Below are 19869 nucleotides of genomic sequence, written 5' to 3'. Positions count from 1 at the left end.
AAAATCCCCTGCCATTACTGTGTTACTCTTGATTTCTCCCTTTATATCTATTAAGATTTACTTTATGTATTTAGGTGTTCCTATGTTAGGTGTATGTTACGTATTAGGTGTTCCTTTATGTATTGAGGTGCTCCTATGTTGGGTGCATATATATTTATAATTGTTACATCTCCTCTTGGATTGATCCCTTGATCATTATGTAATGTCCTTCTTTGTTTCTTGTCACAGTCTGTTTTAAAGTCAGTTTTTCTGACGTAACTATTGCTACTCCAGTTTTCTTTTCATTTCCACATGCATGGAATACCTCTTTCCATTCCCTCATTTTCAATCTGTGTGCATCTTTAGATCTGGCGTCTCTTGTAGGCAACATATATATGGGTCTTGTTTTTGTATCCACTCAGCCACTCTGTGTCTTCCAATTGGAGCATTTAGTCCATTTAAAGTAATTATTGATGGGTATGTACTTTTGACATTTTGTTGTTTGGGGGTTGTCTTTGTAGCTTTCTTGTTCCTTTTTTTTTCTTTTGCTCTCTTCCCTTGTGATTTGTTGACTATCTTTAGTATTATGCCTGGATTTCTTTCTCTTTTCTGTGTATCTATTATAGATTTTTGGTTTGTGGTTATTATAAGGTTTATATATAGCAATCTATATATATATATATATATATATATATATATATAGTTGCAGATCCCTTAAGTTTAAATGTATTTTAACATCCTTGCATTTTTACTCCCCTCCACGTTTACTTTTTTTTAAACATCTTTATTGGAGTATAATTGCTTTACAATGGTGTGTTAGATTCTGCTTTATAATAAAGATGCTACCAGAAAACTACTAGAGCTAATCACGTTTACTATTTTTGACATCATATTTTACAGTTTTGTGTATCCAACTTACTGTGGATATAGATGATTTTACGACTTTTAACGCTCATACTAGCTTTATACGTGGTTGATTTACTATCTTCACTGTATATTTGCCTTTACCAATAAGATCTTTCCTGTAGTGATTTTCATATTTCTAGTTGTGAGTTTTCCACTTTTAAAAAACCAATTGTTATTCTAATCAAATAATCTGGTACTAGCTTGAAGGGAAAAAGGAGGAAAAGCATAGAAGGAAAGAAGCAGCTTAGGCTTTTTAGCTGCTACGAGAGAAAAAGCAAGGTATCTCTCACCTTCAAGCGTACCTTCCACAGACAAAAAAATATATATTTTTTTGATTTAATAAAAGTTTTATTTTTCAAAATACACAGTTGGTGGGACCTGTTCACGTGTCTTCATCAGCAGCTGGATCATCTCCACCCTTGGTATTTCTGGTGTAAATTACTTGGGCTCTGTGCTTTGAAACCAGTTTAGCAAGTCCTTTACTAAGGAGCTCCTGAAGGGCTGCCCTGGCCAGGGAACCACAAATCTTCAGCATCTCAGGGACGACAGCTGGAGTTATATGCTTATAGTTGGGTACTTCTTTAGAGTTTGTCTTATAGGTTGCTTTGTCAAAGAAGACTAGGTTATTGAGCTTGTCCCGAACTTTGCCTTTGGACCACTTCCTCCTTTTGGCCTCGCCCCCAGATTTGTTCACTGGGTCTTTGTCTTTCTTGGCTGACTTTCCGGCAATCTCCTTCTTGTCGTCCTTGGGCGACACAGCGAAGCCGGGAGAGCAGCTGCTACCACTTCACCTAAGACATCAGACAAAAAGCCACAGCCTAAAATCTGTTTGGCTATTGACAACATAGGATGTACCTATAGCTCTGATATTTTATGTGCATAGCCATGTATGTTAATCTTAACCAAAAGCAGAACTGCTTGTTGTTTCTATGTGTTCATCAGGGATTACCTATATCAAAAAATCCAATCTTTCAATGATTGCTTCTCTCCAATCATTTAACAGCAATTACTCAGGTGCCTTGCCTCTGTTTGTGTTTTGCCTTGGAACTCCCAGACACTTAAGCCAACAATTCCTGCTTGGTAGAAGTAGCTCAGAATACTGCAGGCAGTAGGGCTTTTTTTGGTCTTTAAAGTATAACCAGGCAATGCCTTGGAAGTTAACTATTTTCCCAGAGAACCAGTAAAAATTAATGCACCACTTCGAAGAACTGATCATGCAGCTTTTATTTACCACTTAATATCTTCTTGGGCATGGGAAGGATTTTTCCTTTCAAGACTACCACATGCTTAGCTAGCTTAGTACATATTGCAGAGGATTCTATGAAGACTTTGCATATAAAATACAAAAATCTGTTACATATACATCCATTTAACAACAGTTTGTACATTACAATGAGTGCCAATGTCAAAGTAACTCCCTGTACTTCACAAGCAGCATGAATATAGTGGCAGCAGCAGATAGAAACTTCCCCCAACGGGCAGACAGTGTTCACACAGTGCAAATGCTACTAGAGCACAGACCAACAAGGTCACATCTTTTTTTCTTTTCTCTTCTCATTAGTGAATACACAAGTAAAAGATGGAAGTTAAAAGCAATGGGGATTTGGTGGCAATCAGTTTTATTGTGCAGGTACACTGTATTACAGGCAGACACACTGGCAACTGTAAATTAGACACAAACATTAATTAAAGAAATGGCTGCTCTTTATCACCAAAAAGACAATTTTATACTTTGTTTTGATTTCCAATTGCCAAATTTCAGGTACCTCCTTTTCCCATATCAATAAATTTGTGACGATATATCTAGTGTGATGATATATATTCCAGGAATAAGGAATTCAGTAGACTCTCTAAATCAGTTGCCTATATGACAAGTAGCACTGAATCTTCCTAGGGAAAAAAATAAAAAAAATCTGTTCCACCTAGTTTTGCAAAATGAAGACCAAAGATATAAATGTTCACGGGTCCTTTTGCCATTTGTTCACTAATATCAACATTCCACAATGACAAACTGTCAGTTATTAACTCTTTTAAATAAATATGTGTGCCCATGCACACCAACACAAGCTGCATTGGGAGACCATAGTTAACGTTACTAGTTGTACAAATGACTTGGCTGGTCAAGATGAAGGCAGTTAAGTGTAAAACTTAGAAATGTGCTTAGAAAACTAAAACAAATTAATTCAACAGCACTAAGCACTAAGGTTCAAGTATCTTAGCACCTCTCTCAGCACCATGGGAAATTCCCAATATTGAATAACAAAAAGTTTAAAAAGCATAAAATCTGATGAGGTTTTAAACTTGATACGGGCCAAGAGCACAATTCTTGCTTGCCCTTACACTCTTACCTTCCAACAATACCTGACCTACATGGCACTCTTGCCCAGGAAGAGTATCCCAGGTACTGTAAATGAAAGTCAGAGAGCACTTCATGGAGGGGGAAATACAGATCTGGAAAACACCAAGTCCTATGAGGACGCCAGCTTTCTAAAAAACACCCAGAGTTGATTTTTTTTCCCCAAGCAAACACCACTCTCAAGTGGAAGTCCATGATAGTTTACTTAAAATTCATGATGCTACTAAAACTCACAATTATATTTAGTATCAGCTAAGAGGATGTTTTGGTAATAAACACTTAAATTTTCATTTGTAAACAAACCCCTTTTCCAAACAGAAGCAACCCCAGAACATAGCATATGCAGCTAGGTTTAGGTACTATCTATGGCAGTGTTTTTCAAACTGTAAATAACAACCCATTTATGAGTCAGGAAATGAATTTAGTGGGTCTGAAAGAGCATTCAAAACGGTGCTGGGGGGTTGGCGGGGAGGGATCAAAGCAGATCACACATAGTATGTACCACTTCACAAAACATTTTATTTCAGTTAAAGATTTTATATTCATTCTTTGTTTCTCTCTCCCTCCCTCCCTCCCCTCCAGCCCACACACATTGTTCTGGGTCATGATGAAAAAAGTTAGTTTTACTATGGGTCACAGTCAAGAAAATTTTAAATACTTTGGTTAACAGAGACCACAAAAAATAATAACACGGAGTTTCCACCGTTGTGTTAACGTCAGTAAGGGGTCAGTATTGAGTGTAAACCAATTTTGTGCTTGGAATCCAAGGTAAGCTAGAGTTCTCCCTTTACTTTAATAAACACTTATGTTAAATTTGTTTTTTCCCCTTACCCTACATCCTTAGGCAGGGGCCTGAGCAGCATAAGGAAAGGAAGAAACCCTAGCTGCAATTATTTACTTTGAATGGTATCAGGTTATTCCCAGATGGCTAAAGAAAATGCTTTCCTTTCTATCCCATAGTTGTGACTGTTAGCATAAAAGTGGGTAGAAAAAATTTTTATTTGTCTTCACAGTTTTGAGATTATAAGTGGTCTAAAACCAAGCAGTCACTATTTCGTTGTTGGTTTGTGTTTTGCAAAATACATAACAGACAGAATGAACAATCTTGTCCTAATCTACCTTCATCTGCTTATAAGAGGGGGACGATTACATGGAGACCAAATTTTCCCTCCCTCTCAACCTGTAAGGTTGGTAATCATTTTCTAAAAACCAATCATCTAAACAAATGACAAGACAATGTTCAACTTCTGAATTTCAAGAATCTAGTGGTGTTTACATAATGGGTCAGTTCAGTTCTGGTGCCAGGACTGCTGTACCATCTCATCTTGGGAGCTTCTCAGGTAGGCCAGGCTTAGCACTGATTAGCAGCGGGTTGTGAAAGAAAGCGTCCTGGGCAGGTCCATCCATCACACAGGTTCCAGCCTCTGCACAGGCCTCCGCAAGGAAGCTACGTCATCTCATAACCTGTTTCTTCAGGTGTAAAGGGGGTTAAACTAAGTAGTTGATACAGCCCCTTCCTGAAATAACTTCTTAAAATTTGGATGCAGTTCTAAGATTTTTATGCAGCTTCCTCTGCAACTCTGTCTATTCCTTTAATAACAGCTTTAACTCTTTCAACAGCTCTTTCTGTCAGTTTCATCTACAACCACCTCTCAAATATCCAAGGTTCCATTTAGCTTATTCAGCCCAGATACTTTTAAAATATCAAGTAAAATAAAGCTAATAAGGAACAAAATTTAAGGCATTTTTTTTTTTTTATTTCAGCCAAGGAATGATGCATGCTACAGATTAATCTTTACTTTTCCCCACAAAGAATACCACCATTTCAACCCCCAATGAACATGGCACTTGTTTGTTTCTTCCCCTTCTAATTTATTCCAGATTTTCAAGTGTTTTCTTCAGTAATGATGCTTTCTCCTGCAGCTCAGGTCTGCTGTCTGTCTCCATAGTTGCTAAAGACTCAATCAGGAGCACTCTGCATTCAGCTGTCAAACTTTCCCACTGTTTAGATTCTGAATGGAAAGAGAAAGAACAACAAAAGAATCCTCATAGAAGTGAGAATCCAAAACCATTCTTTCTGCTTTTCTTCCACATATCCTATCCCCAAAATAAATGCAAAGCAAGCCCGTGGTAACAGTTCTGTATAGAATGATCACAGGTTTAAGAGTTGTCTCCAAACATAACTATTGACAATAAACTTAGGGCCAATCAGGGAGTTTCATCCTCTGTCCCCAGAGCTGGTGGGACAAAGAGAATGAAGGGAGCCTGAAGCCAACTGGGAAGCAGGATGTATCGAGTCAGGGCACACAGTAACAAAAAAAGCTATTTCAGCAACTGAGCTGAATATATCTTTGTAAGATATGCTCAGTAAAAACAATCCTCAATAAATTTCATAACTGCAAAGACAGTTTGAACAGATGACACTTTATTACTCCTTTAAGAAAAGCATCAGGGCTTCCCTGGTGGCGCAGTGGTTGAGAGTCCACCTGCCGATGCAGGGGACACGAGTTCGTGCCCCGGTCTGGGAAGATCCCGCATGCCACAGAGCGGCTGGGCCCGTGAGCCATGGCTGTTGAGCCTGCGAGTCCGGAGCCTGTGCTCCGCAACGGGAGAGGCCACAAAAGTGAGAGGCCCACGTACCGCAAAGAAAAAAAAAAAAAAAAAGAAAAGCATCAGAGAACTACAGGCATACTCAAAATATTAGAAATTCATAAAGTACATCAGATCCTAAATCTTGTTTATGAGTTTCTGATACTTTCTGTTGATGTGGTTTCAAGCAAGTTATTTCACTGTTTAGCTTCATTTTCCTCATCTAGAATATATTCATACATATTTGGCAAACTGAGAATTCAGAGATAGTATCTAAGTGTCTAGCTCTTCTACTTTAACAAGGAAAAAAGGGATTATGACACATGTAGTGTCACTGAGTCTAACGGCCTGTTTTATGGAGCCCTGAGAGATGTGCTTTAATTGCTAAGCAAAGATAGAGACAGAAGGAGAAACAGCAGATACACAATGCTCTAGAGAAAAGTGTTCCATGTTCCCCATTCTTCATCCACGTGGTTAAAATAATAAAAAGAGGAAAATGAAAAAAGAAAAGAGGCCTCCTTTTGAAATCAGTAACAGATACACCACTGGAGAAAATGCTAACAGTCTTCTTTTACCAGTGATAGACCATTAGACAAAATCTGCTTCTTTGTAAGACGGTTTAAAAAAAGGAAAACAGAAAAACAAAATAGGATTAAGAAAACTGCTATCAAATTTGATGACTCAGGTAGGTAATTGTTAAATGTTCTCCTAACTTCACTTTTCAGTGTGTCATTCTGTTTATTTATATGTGTAGAGTGAGCTCTGTTCTGCCACTGTCAGCCTCTTCCTGTAATTAACCAAGATTAACTCAAGATTCACAATGGAAACCAAAACTTCATTGAGATAACCATAGCATCATAATGCATTAAAAGTATATAAAAGAGTACCAAATTTTAACACTTCATAAAATTGGAAGGTTTTAGCTATGTATATTCCATTTCCACGTACAAATATATTAATTTACATTTTAGAGTATATGCTTATTAAAAACAAAAACAGAAAATTTAAAAAAATTCCTAAAACATATGCCATAAAGTCTCCTGGCTTTCCGGTCCTCCAATGAGAAGTATCAAGAACTCACCTTCAAGTTTTTTAAGCAGCAATTCTATCACAGATAAAGCTTCTGTTCTCACAGATGAGTAGGTCTTATTTTCTAAGAAGAAAATCATATAGTTCACATTATTTGTTTTATATGCCTTACAAACAGAACATCCAAGATTAAGTTAGTGTTACCGAAAGAAAGATGTTCAGAAATTATAAATTCAGGGAAAGATACATGTGCTCCTAAGTAAGCTTCCCTTAGCCAATTATCATCAAATACTTGAAACGTGCTATATGTCCACATTCCTTACTTTAAAAAAAAGCTGTCAGCCAAATATACCAATCTCCATAACAAATGGCAATATTTAAAGGACCCATTTTAGAAGTCAACTTCACAGGATACCTAAGAAAGGTCTTAAGTTTGCATGACCTCTTCATTTCACCAAAGAACATTACATCACCCAGGGGTAAGGCCAACTCAGGCACACCTGGCTGCGACCCGACCCTGTAAGGACTAGTTTCTCAGCTGCCAGTCATTTATCCAAAAGCATGTGGCTACCTCCAAGAATCACAACTGAAATATGCTTCCTTGGTGTCTACTCCAGACACAGCATCTAGTTCACAGTGAAAACTGTCTACTGAAAAAACTAACACACAACCAGACCCAAGACAAAGGAAGCAAAAGATGAGCTTATAACAGGCTGTCATGCTACGAAGTACGCAAATGCTTAAAAGAATGGTGGCGAGCCAGCAATAGGACACAGGAGACAGCTCAAAGAGGCTTCCACTGGCCAAATCTGGGATAATTTGAGCAACAAATTAATTAGGGAAAATAATTATAAACAAAGGGGAAAATAAAGGAATCCATGAATCAATATGGATAATAGATAAATAAAGAGTTTGAGAGAGGGAGGGACCTTGCTTATGAGAGGATGCCAACTGTCAAATGGTAAATGTGGAAGAAGTGCCAGAGTTGGAAAATCATCTTAGTAAAAGCTGGTTCAGGAAAAACCCGTGCATGCTAAGCCTAGGGGAGATACTTTGAAGAGGAGCAGTATATCTGCATGGTCTTAAAGTGTCTTCTCCCAGACTGCTTAGTAGACACAGTTCTGAAGAGGAGCACGTTCTCTGAATGGTCTTAAAGTGTGTTTCCACAGGCTGCTTATCAGACAGAGGAGGAAAAATAGTAACCATACAGCAGAGGAAATTGAGTAGTACCTTGACCAGGTAATCAAAATTAACACTGCCAACGAGGGCAGGTGGACACTGTGTGCCTCTTGATGTGAGAGGAAATAACATCACTTACAGAGCAGCCCTACTGGGAATTCATAACCTGGATCTCATCACAAGGAAACATCAGACAAACACCAAATGAGACACATTCTATTTTTAAATGGGGGGAGGGGGAGGCTTTTCTTCAAAATTGTCAATGTCACATAAGACAAAGAAAGGCTGAGGAAGTGTTCCAGGTTAAAGGAGACTACAACGATATGACAACTAAATTCACTAAATGATTCCAGACTGGATTCCTTAATGGAGGAGAGGAAAAAATTATATAAAGAATATTACTGGGCTTCCCTGGTGGCGCAATGGTTGAGAGTCCACCTGCCGATGCAGGGGACGCGGGTTCGTGCCCCGGTCCGGGAAGATCCCACATGCCACAGAGTGGCTGGGCCCATGAGCCATGGCCGCTGAGCCTGCGCGTCCAGAGCCTGCGCTCCGCAACGGGAGAGGCCACAACACTGAGAGGCCCGCGTACCACAAAAAAAAAAAAAAAGAATATTACTGAGTCAACTGAAAAATCTAGAATATGAATGGTTAAAAAATATTGCATCATTGTTATACTATCTAAAGTTGGTATGTAAAAGAAGGCATACTGAAGAATTTAGGAGAAAAGGGGCAAGATGTAAGCAATATACTTTCAAATGGTTGAGGAAAAAGTATGTATCCAGAAGTGCAAGTAATAAAGTAACTGGTGCAAAATGTTAACAGGTGACTTTGGGTAAAGGATATACAAGTATTACATGCATTATTACTGTAACTTTTCTGTAAGTTTGAAATTATTTCCAAGTACAGGTTTTTAAAAAATAATGGTCACAAAGGTTTTTCTAACCTAGGTGTTGAAATCCTAAATTACAGTTCCAGATTAATACATTCCAGTTTGGGGGCACATACTGAGTATATTAAATAGGAGAGTTCAGTAGTTGTTTCATAAATTTAGTTCCTAGCACAAGGCAGGGAATGTTTGAAGCTTAACTCCTTGAGCTTTAAAATGAACACTCCTTATCTATGTCAATTTACCACTCACCTAAAGAATATGTGATTGATTTACAAGTTTCAAGGAGAATTCCAGCCAGAGCCTCAGGATCTGCATATTCTTCTTCTAAAAGCATTAATCTATACAAATCAAAAAGCAAGATACAAATATTAGTTATTAAAAAACATTCCAAAACCTTTCTGGCACAATTTCTATCTGTATATATTGCTTTATGATGTCACTTTAGCTTTTAGTTTTAAAATTTAAAAGAACTCCACTGCAGCAGAAACTAACAGCATTGTAAAGCAATTATACTCCAATAAAGATGTTAAAAAAAAAAAAAGAAAAATTCCACTGATTATATATAAAATGCTAAGGGGTAGGGGAAGGTTAAATAAATGACTGAACTATGAAGCAAATTACCCCTGAAAAAAGGCATTCATTGACTGTAGGACTCCCAGCTGCACTTTCCATGTGCTGAGTTTTAGCTGCTCACACATCAGTTTGCAAAGCTCTTGACGATAACGACCTGGAAGAAAAGAATGGGGCAGAGCAGGACAGAGCATGTGAAGGAGCAAGAGACAAGAGCAAGAGAGGGGAAGACAGAGAGACAGAGAGAGATAGGGACAGAGAGGGACAGACGGGGAGAGAGAGAGAGAGAAGGGGAGAGGCAAGATTAAAACAACAAATGCCTTTAATTAAAGCCATGACATTTCAGAAACACTTCAGCATGACTTTATGCCCAATTCCCACACACTTCCCTGATCAGAAACACCCCCTCCCCCCGAAAATCTTATATATCTGTTCATAAGTGTTCTTTGTCAAGGCAATATCCTTTCCTAAGGAACTGACAGAGAGTCTAAACTACACTGCCTTTTCCCCATAAAACACCCTGAATGACAGCCAAAGACAGCAGAACTCTGGAGGCTCACAAGCTTCTGCATGTTGTAGGCTTAACAAGAGTCAACAGTGCTTTATCCAAACCTGTTATGCCAACTGCACTTGTTATTATAATTATATAATTAATATTACGCTAAGTGATGAAACAGGAGTATAAAACTCAACAAAGCAGTTATTTTTTAAATGCTGCAGAATTTAGTACGGTTCACAAATGTAAAGATGGATGAGGGTAAAAAATCTAGAATTCTGCACTTGAACTGCTTCCTAAGAAACTATAATTTCTTTCTCCAGTATAAAGAAACAAAACCAGAAACTGAAGATGATACATTATGAGTAAGATGTAAACGAGAAGCCAGTGTGGAACAAATCCTCAAAGGCCCTGGCCCTTCCCCCAGATGACAAACAACCCAGCAAATGTCCATTTCAGTTCCTTATACTAAAACTGCTCCGTGTATGCATCATCTTTTTATATAATTCCCTACTTTAACTTCTTCTACCTATCAAGCAAAGGTTAGCAGTCCTAATGATGTCAAATAAGTGGACTTCCACTGCAGTCCATAACATAATACCAAGAAATAAGACCTCTTACAAATCTGTATCTTTTGGAAAACTCTCCCTATACATAGCAAATATACTTTCTGAAGTTCACACAAAGGATGGCAAGGCTCAAAGACAATCTTAAGTCTGATTTTAGAAACATCCAATCATAGTCAACAATACTTTTCATAACGTTCATGAATATTAAGATGTAGGATGCCCTGCAGGAACCAACACAAGGCAAACTCCTACTAACTGCAACCCAATCCAACAGTAAAGGTTTACTGTTTATTTACTTAACCCTTTGGAAAGATATGTTCAATTCTGAAAAACTCTCAGAAGTTCAAGTTTCTCAGGGAAATGGAGATTTCATTCGCTTATTGAAGATTTGGCAACAAGGCCATTAATTTTCAGATGAAGAGACCCCACTAATAAGTTCTGTGGATTTCTCTGAATACAGCACCATAAAGAGCAAAAGAATTCTTTTTGTAGTCAAACTATCTACATAAAATGTATCATGGTTGTTATGGGCTGAGCTGTGTCCCACAGACTCACATGTTGACATCCTAATCCCCAAGTACCTCAGAATGTGACTGAGTTGGGAGACAGGGTTTTAAAGAAACCATTAGGGTGGGCCCTAACCCAAGACGACTGGTGTCCTTATAAGAATGTAGTGGACACAGAGACACGGACGGCCATTTACAAGCCAAGGAGACAGGGCTCAAAAGAAACCAACACTGTTGACACCTTGATCTCAGACGTCTAGTTTCCAGAATTGTGAGAAAATACAGTTCCCTGGTTGAAGTCACCCAGTCTGTTGTACTATGTTACAGCAGCCCTAGCAAACTAATAGTCAATGAGATTATCTGCCAACGTAGGAGTAAAATTTATATTGGATAATTCTCACTGTTAATCAGTCAGGCTCTACAAGAAACAGCAGCTATAACTCGTCACATGGAACACCTTCACTGTCATGAAGTAACCCCTGGCCACAGCACTCCTTCAAATGCAGGTTCTGCTGCTTACGTTGGGTCTCCACATTTCGGGGCCAGGCTTTGCCCAGGCCCTCAAAGGCTCCCAGCAGAGATTCCAGCTGGAGCTCCTTTTCCTTCTCATTCTCATCTTCATTTTTGGTTGTCTGGACTCCAATGCTTTCAGGTGAGTTCTAGGACATGTCAAAAAAAAGGAAAGCAAATTTTATTTATTTTTCCCTTCAAAGTTACAGGCATACTATTAAAACAATCAGTGTACCAGAGTAGGAGATGTTAACCAAGAATTAAATGCTACAGTCTCTACCATGAGTTTTCCTATTTGTAAAAAGATTTTGTAACAGGGGTACTACACCTCTCCAATAAATTTTGGAAATCCTCTAAAGGAATCTGTAAGCAAAGGTGAAAAAAAATACCATATATGTAGTATTTTGAGCACAACATAAAAAAAGACTTGCATTAGAATCACAGAATTAAAGGAGGAAGAACCCGGTAATAATCTAAATCCAAACTCCTTCTTAATAAGATATGGAGGGGCTTCCCTGATGGCACAGTGGTTGAGAGTCTGCCTGCCAATGCAGGGGACATGGGTTTGAGCCCTGGTCTGGGAAGTTCCCACATGCTGCAGAGCAACTAAGCCCGTGAGACACAACCACTGAGCCTGCGCGTCTGGAGCCTGTGCTCCACTACAAGAGAAGCCACGACAATGAGAAGCCCGTGCACCACGATGAAGAGTGGACCCCGCTTGCCGCAACTAGAGAAAGCCTGTGCACAGAAACAAAGACCCAACACAGCCATAAATAAATAAGATATGGAAATAGGCAGAGAAGTGACTTGTCCAGCAAGCTGGTGATACAGACTGCCAAATCCATACACTATCATTATGTATGTAACAGAAAATTTTTTTGATAGTTATTTTACTTTGAATTTATTTTTCTCAGTTTATATTTTTTTTTTTACAAATCTTTATTGGAATATAATTGCTTCACAATACTGTGTTAGTTTCTGTTGTACAACAAAGTGTATCAGCCATATGAATACATATATCCCCATATCCCCTCCCTCTTAACAGAAATTAAACAGCTTTTTTTTTTTACAACAGCAAATTAGCAGCAACACAAGAAACAGAATGAGAATGCTATTTAAAATTTTTCATGTTTCACAAAAAAGTAAATAGGTAAACCATACTCTTCTTTCTTTGAACCAGTGCCCAACCTTTAAAAACGAGCACTTCATTTTCCAAATGAAACCAAAGCCTGCTTTTGATCAAAGTCCCCCAGCATGTGGCAGAGTCTGTCTTCACTCTGGGGTGCCCGGGATGGCTGCAGCACATGCTTTCAAGGCAGAGCTTATCAGCAGCAAGACAGGGACTGTTCGCCCACTCCAACATCACTCCCGGGAACTCACCGCTCCCACGGCCTTGAGGTTCCCGGCTCACAGGATGAAACCCTTGCAATAAACTCATCGTTCTGCTTTGTTTTTTTTTTTTTTTTTTAAAAAAAAACAAAAAACAGCCACCCTTCTCCCATGGAGGGGAAACGGATACCTGAATGAAGACTACTATTCCCAGCCTCACCTGCAGCCAGGTGTGGCCACCCGGCTAAGCACTGGCCAGTGGGATAGAAGTGAAAGGGCCTTGTAGCAGCTTCCAGGAACTCTCCTTAAGAGAGAACTGACATACCTACTTTGATCCTTCACCCTTTCTTCATCTCCCCTGCTATCACCCACCTGGAATGCAGATACACGGTGGACCATGAAGACAATGGCCAAACCCCAGGGGAAGGCAGAGCTGGGAGGTGCAAAGAGCCAGACTCCCTAAACTCTTCTGTGAGAGACTAACGTCTACCTTGTTTGAAGCCATGATATTTGGGGATTTTTCTATTTGCAGCTAGACGAATCCTACTAAAACATGCAAACAGGACATAGGAAAATCTCCTCCTTCTTTCTTTCTTCAAAATTTTATTATTTTTATTTTTTTTTTAAGTATAAACCAGACCTGAAAGGATATGGCGATCATTACCTTCTTGATGAGAGGTATGACAATGTCAGCAAACTCCTGGAATCTGTCTTCTTTGGTGGCCTTTAAGACATCCCCTGCACAGCTGATTGCTGCAATCTTGTATTTGGGATTCTCTTTGCAACACTCCTTCAGAACAGCCTGGAGGATTTCACTGGTGCCAGGCTGACTGGGTACAGGCTTCTCCAGCTCTGCACTGCAGGATCCATACAAAAGCATCACAACAGTTAATAAAGGCTGCAACTTTCAGGTGCAGCTTAAGAAATGGCATCTTCACTGAAGGAACATTTACCTGCAAGTTGTCACCACACAGGCAATGGCTCTCAACAGCTCTTCCTAAAGGGTTGAAAGATGAGGGGATACTATTAAGCAAATGTCATTTACATACACTGTACATGACTATAATTACCTCATAAATTTTTAAAAATTATGACAACAAAAATTAACCAGAGTCACCGTATCTTTGAAGACACACTTAACTGTTTAACAAGCACATCCACAGAGTTGTACTCCACACCACAGAAGCAGGGGTAACTGTCTTCCTCTCCATTTCATAAAGCCTAGAGATCCAACTTGTCCAAGGTCACAGAGGCAGAAGCATCAACAATGGCATCAGAACTGTGTCTGACTCCTAGACCCATACTTCATCTACAGTTCTGCAATGGCCACTACTGGCTTCTACCACATCAACCAGACTGTATGTGATGCCACAGTCTCGCGCTCCCCACTGAGTAGTCACTGTGTATAACCAACCATCACCCTTGTATAAAAAATGACTTTTACTAATTCAGAGGCCCCAGAGATGGGCATCCTCAGCCCAGGGTTTAGACACAGCTTGCCTTGCTACTCAATTTCACATATGCCCCAATTCTGATCTGCTCATGAGGTCAACAGGGACAAAAGGGTGACCACTTGGTTGAAGACTTCTCTTGGAAAGCTGAACATGATAAGTAAAAATCAACCTCCAGCATTACTGTGCAGTATTCAAGGACACGTGGGTTACACTTTGATGAAATACCACATTTAATCAGGCAAAGTTTACCCAAAGCTTCCCAACTGCCTAGGAAATCTGGTTTACAAAAACAATCCATCTGATGTCCCACAAAACAACATTCTAATTTTTACAGAAAATGAAAAATGAAAGATGAAGTCATAATCCTTTAAGGATACCTTAAATTTAACTGGGCATGAATGGTTCCTTTACCTTTCCTGCCCATGTTCGTCCAGCTAGGCCTTGCAGTAACGCGGTCAGTATCATTCCCAGATACGGAGGTACCAGGGAGCTGGTTTGTTTTGCAATTGATGCCATGGCAATTGCACCCTGGGCTTTCATTTTCCAGGACTGAGACTGTAAAGCCTTCTGGGTGATAGTAATCAACTCCTGCAGGTATAACCGAATGCCACCAAAGGAACCTAAAGCAAAATTAAAAGCAACTCTTAAGTGACCAAAAAAAAAAAAAAAAAAAGAAATATATATATATATGTATATATATATACGTGTGTGTGTGTTTGTGTGTGTGTATAAATATATATAAACTAACTGATTTTTCTTTTCTAAGTCTGGAATAAAAGTCAGTGACCATCAATCTAAAGCAGTGATTCTCAATGGTTACATCACATCACTCTCTGAAAGGGAGAGAAAGTGGGTGGTGGTGTGAGAAATCTTTACAACAGCAGGACGTTATGAACTTGGATACGTCCAAAGGAGGGCTCTCTTTCCATTAACGTGTGTCAAGGGTGAAGAGCAGAGTGGAGAAGCACTACTGTAAAATAATACTCAAGGCAACACAAAAATCACTGTTCATTCTCAACTGAAATAAGCAAAGCTCTGCTCCGCTTGGGCAGTTTCTATTCTCTCACATGGGCAGCAATGAGGGAGGAAAGAAAAGAGCTCTGAGCGCCAACCTGAGAACTTGGAAATTAGGATGGGCTGAGAACCCAATGGGACACACATTGTCAAGGTCCCCTGGGAAAGTAACTACAGAAGTTTATGAATAAAAAAATATGAGTTAAAAATTTCAACTGTGGTTCTTAAGAAACAGGTTTAATTCACAGGCACTGTTTACTAACCAGGTACATTTTCCTGCCATACTTCAGTCCATAAATTACATTCTTCTTTTTCTGCTTTCTCCTCATCAGCAATTTCATGCATGCCTAGGAATGCCAAAGGTAGAACTTCTTTGGCATGGTTCTTCAGTACATCAGGGCTGTACCGTCCAATAGCATGAATAGTCAGAGCACAAGAGGTCTTGTAGATGGGTTCTAAAGAGAAGCAGAAAAAAACAATCTTTATGACACTTACTGTGTTTAAGGGTAACTGATCAAAACAGACCACTGCTCGACTTGTACCACAGCAAAACAAACCAGTAAAATCAATCAGAAATGTTCCTAGCAAACCACATAAAATCAGAAAGGGTAGGACCTGATTTGTATTGTTTCATTAGGTTGTTTACATCTAAATTAACAATAATTTAAGTAGGAAGAAAAAAGATACCTTCTTTCTCCATATACCAGCCATTGAGTTTCTGCAGGAGTTTCTCTGTGCTGCTATCCCGTGACGTCTGGAAGAGAAACAATCCTGGTCAGTTCTTCATAATTACCAAAGTATACTTACTTAACTAAGTAAGAAATTCAGCTCACCCGAACTAAATGGCCCATGGCAAATGCACAGGATTTCTGAATTACACCGTTCCGATCTGTCAGGCCGCTAAGCAAAGCACTCATGAGTTTACCTAGTGGAAACAAAGAAGAAAAATCTGATATTTGGCTGACCAAATGCTCTGCTCTGTTCGTAGGACCAAAACAAACTTAACCCTATAATTAATATCTGATTTATTCCCTAGTAGTCTAGAACCCTTGCATGTTACATTTGTATATCCATTTGCTTCTCTTTGCCTGGTATAAAATTAAAAATTAATCTGTTATTAATTAATTAATCTAGACTATTATGGGGACAGTTGCAAAAACAAGAGTTAGGTACATAAAGTTAATCAGCCCCATCTAGGAGCCAATTCAAGAGAAGAAAAATGCTGCTGAAAAATTAAATATAAATGGTAATAAACCATTTATACAGTACAGAATAGCAGATACTCTCACCTCCTTATACCACCAAGAAATAAACACTTATAAAACAGTAAAAACTTGCTAAACTTGATCATCCTGTACCTCTTGCAAACAGAGATAAAGGTAGAAGTGGGAGAGTTTGAGGGAAGAAAAAGTACATGATATCACAAGCATGTCTGAACGATCACTGTTTTTCCTTTTAAAACCTTGTCACATGAGACATGGCCATACAAAAACATCACCCCAGTGGTTTTGACAAACTCACCTGAGTAAGGTGTTAGGTCCTGGGGACACTGAGTGGTTAAGGACACAATGACACTGGCACAGCCTCCCTACAGGGTTACAAAGGCAAAGGTCTAAATCTGATGGTCACAATGTTCTATCAAACCCTTTGTTTTAGGAGTCAAAGATTTAAAGAAATACACAAAGCCTTACAGCCCCTCCAAGATTCTATCTAGAAAGAGTAAAACTCTTATTTTAAATTCTTAACACAATGATTTCCTTCAAGACTTCCTGCAGAGGTCTTGCTGCAAGTGTACTCTGCTGTCATACACTACAAGTGAGAAGGAGATTCGTACAATCTTTTGGGAGGGCAACGTGTCATCCTGTCCATCCTTGTTCTAACATTTCCGGTTCTAGGAATTTAACCAAAGGAAGCAGCTTCAGATGTGTCCACAACCATTCATCACAGCGCTTTGTTTAGTATCAAAAAAGCTGAAAACAAATCAGGTATTCCTTGATGGGTTAAAATAAATGATGTTTCAGCCACATGAGAGCATATATGGCCATTAGAGAGGACATCGTAGAAGACGTATGCACAGAAGGAAACATTTTGAAATATCAACAGCAATTACCTATGGGTGGTAAACTTATGGACAACTTTTAACTTTCTCCTGATCTATAAATGCTAAAATTTAAAAATACAAGTAAATGTTAATTTTGTCAGGAGAAATAAACATGAGTTGTTTGTTTTCAAAGTGTAGGGCGTGGGATCTGATCCTTGAAAAATCTTGGAAAGAAAGACATTTTTCCATCTAAATACCTGCTGATTCCTCTGTGAAAAATGCTAATCACCACCTTAAGCAACCATGACTTGATAACTGGATGAGCATTTCCACTAATAACTGATCATGAACAAGGACCCAGAGGGCATGTACCTGGCAACCAGGGGACAGAAATGATTCCACTAAAAAAGTAAGACAATGTTTACTGAATATAAGTCACGTTTTATATTCTGAATGAGTTACATGTTTTAAGTTATTATTAGTGCAGTCATAGAAACAAAATAGTTAACATAAAGTAAAGTAAGGTTTTAAGAAAAAAAATGAATTTCACACATGACGGCTGTTCTATTTTTGTGGCCCAAACTAATGAAGATACAAATTCCTCTTGTGAAAAATACACTTGCTTACCTTAGTTCCAAGACCTACACCACTTCTGATCAGTTCACATAACCTAGGAACTAGCTCACCCAGCACCGACACATCAAGATATTGCAGGCACTTTTGGAAGAGAATAAATATAAAGTTAACCTTAGCAAATAATTAAGTCAGTACCACATCTTCAATTAAAAACTGCCTATGTCAACTATGTACCCAACTGTTTTTGACATGAAGTGCAAAAACCACTGGTTTGATTTTGCTCCAATTTCAATGTTAAAATCATTATACTACAAACAAGAAAACCATTCATCAGTGGATCAACGTTAAAAACAAAACAGGGCTTCCCTGGTGGCGCAGTAGTTGAGAATCCGCCTGCCGATGCAGGGGACACGGGTTCGTGCCCCGGTCTGGGAAGATCCCACATGCCACGGAGCGGCTGGTCCCGTGAGCCATGGCTACTGAGCCTGCGCGTCCGGAGCCTGTGCTTCACAATGGGAGAGGCCACAACAGTGAGAGGCCCGCGTACCACAAAAAAAAAAAAGGGCTTCCCTGGTGGCGCAGTGGTTGGGAGTCCGCCTGCCGATGCAGGGGACACGGGTTCATGCCCGGGTCCGGGAAGATACCACATGCCGCGGAGCGGCTAGGCCCATGAGCCGTGGCCGCTGAGCTTGAGCGTCCGGAGCCTGTGCTCCGCAACGGGAGAGGCCACAACAGTGAGAGGCCCACGTACCGCAAAAAAATTTAAAACAAAACAAAACAAAACAAAAAAAACCCACATTGATTTATAAAGGAGAAAATAAATAATGAGTACCCAAGAAGAGAGGATCTCTCTGGGCCTACTTCTTCTTTAACAATCCATGTTTAGTGTAAAAGACCTAGATTAAAACTGACCTTCTTCCGTAGGCCTGCCCTATCAAACCATCTTATTAAAGTTGACTCCTTAGCTGAATTTGCTATATTTTTGAAAATGTAATGACATATATTCTATTACTGATGAGCATATCTATAAGGTGTTTGCTAACTATTCCTATTTCTTTAAGCTTTCTTTTGCCCTCATAATCCAACGAAGACATCCTTAGACCAAATTTTGGTAATAGTTCCCCCGTAAGCGCTAAAAAAATTTCTTCTTCTCTTGTCTAGTCCTGTGATCTGCTCATCAAAACAATTTCCAGTAGCTCACAAGCTCTCAATTAACCACTCCAGGGCATGCACAGCAGAGTCGGCTTTTGTGACCTTAGAGACTCTTCACCCACGATTCCAGAAACGTTGGAATTTCTAAACTTGGTGCCAAGCAGCTCTTTTCTGCAACTAACAACCTACCAACATTGCTCAGTTCTCTCTCCCTACCTTTTATGCTGCCTACTTCACTAACACCTCCAGCTTACACTTTCCTAGGTCCTCCCAGGGACAATGCTCAGGCAGAGACAAGTATCCGAACTTTCTAAATAGGCAGGCCAAAAGATATACAGATATAAATTTATAGGCAGACCTTTTAATATATTGTTCTCCTGTGTAACACAAATCTGGACTAATGCAATCTAGTATTGGGGAAAGTATTCCATTTAGTAATACAGGAAAAGAAAAAAAGAACTATACTAGGAAAAAACTAGCGTCACAACAGCTGCCTTGACTCATCCCTTAAACCTCTACTTCATTTAATGTAACCTGAAGACTCTGAACAATTACACTCTAAGGTAAGCAAACGTAAATGTTCTCATTACATGAGGCGCTTACCATGTTGATTGTTTCCATCATGGGAGAGGATTTGGCAGCACTGAGTCGGGCACTATCCATCGCAGCCTGAGAACACAAATGCAAGCACATTCAATCAATTAAGAAGAACCTCCAGGGAA

General features: G+C 39.3%; 2 protein-coding genes across 11 annotated transcripts in view; both read right to left on the bottom strand.

Annotated features, from left to right (window-relative positions):
• Positions 1-1267: 1267 nt before the first annotated feature.
• LOC131761539 (small ribosomal subunit protein eS25-like) lies at positions 1268-4565 on the bottom strand. The gene is made up of 2 exons (XM_059072383.2): positions 4558-4565; positions 1268-1670 (listed from the first exon to the last, which is right to left on the bottom strand). Exons 1-2 carry the CDS (start codon positions 4563-4565, stop codon positions 1268-1270), a joined length of 411 nt encoding a protein of 136 aa, XP_058928366.1.
• Positions 4566-4976: 411 nt separating this feature from the next.
• Positions 4977-19869, bottom strand: part of ECPAS (Ecm29 proteasome adaptor and scaffold) — a 100414-nt gene continuing 85521 nt past the window's right edge. For all 10 annotated transcript variants that reach the window (XM_059072206.2, XM_067040959.1, XM_059072209.2 and 7 more), the window contains 14 exons: positions 19751-19816; positions 18047-18136; positions 16900-16966; positions 16212-16303; positions 16066-16132; positions 15642-15833; positions 14776-14984; positions 13864-13907; positions 13575-13767; positions 11592-11730; positions 9552-9657; positions 9180-9268; positions 6912-6983; positions 4977-5253 (listed from right to left, as the gene is read on the bottom strand). In XM_059072206.2, the coding sequence (XP_058928189.1) occupies positions 5114-5253; positions 6912-6983; positions 9180-9268; positions 9552-9657; positions 11592-11730; positions 13575-13767; positions 13864-13907; positions 14776-14984; positions 15642-15833; positions 16066-16132; positions 16212-16303; positions 16900-16966; positions 18047-18136; positions 19751-19816 (1566 nt within the window). In that variant the 3' untranslated portion in view covers positions 4977-5113. The remainder of the gene's footprint in view (positions 5254-6911; positions 6984-9179; positions 9269-9551; positions 9658-11591; positions 11731-13574; positions 13768-13863; positions 13908-14775; positions 14985-15641; positions 15834-16065; positions 16133-16211; positions 16304-16899; positions 16967-18046; positions 18137-19750; positions 19817-19869) is intronic.

This window comes from Kogia breviceps, chromosome 8, assembly GCF_026419965.1.
Source record: "Kogia breviceps isolate mKogBre1 chromosome 8, mKogBre1 haplotype 1, whole genome shotgun sequence".
Lineage (NCBI taxonomy): Eukaryota > Metazoa > Chordata > Mammalia > Artiodactyla > Physeteridae > Kogia > Kogia breviceps.
This window is presented reverse-complemented; position numbering and strand designations above follow the sequence as displayed.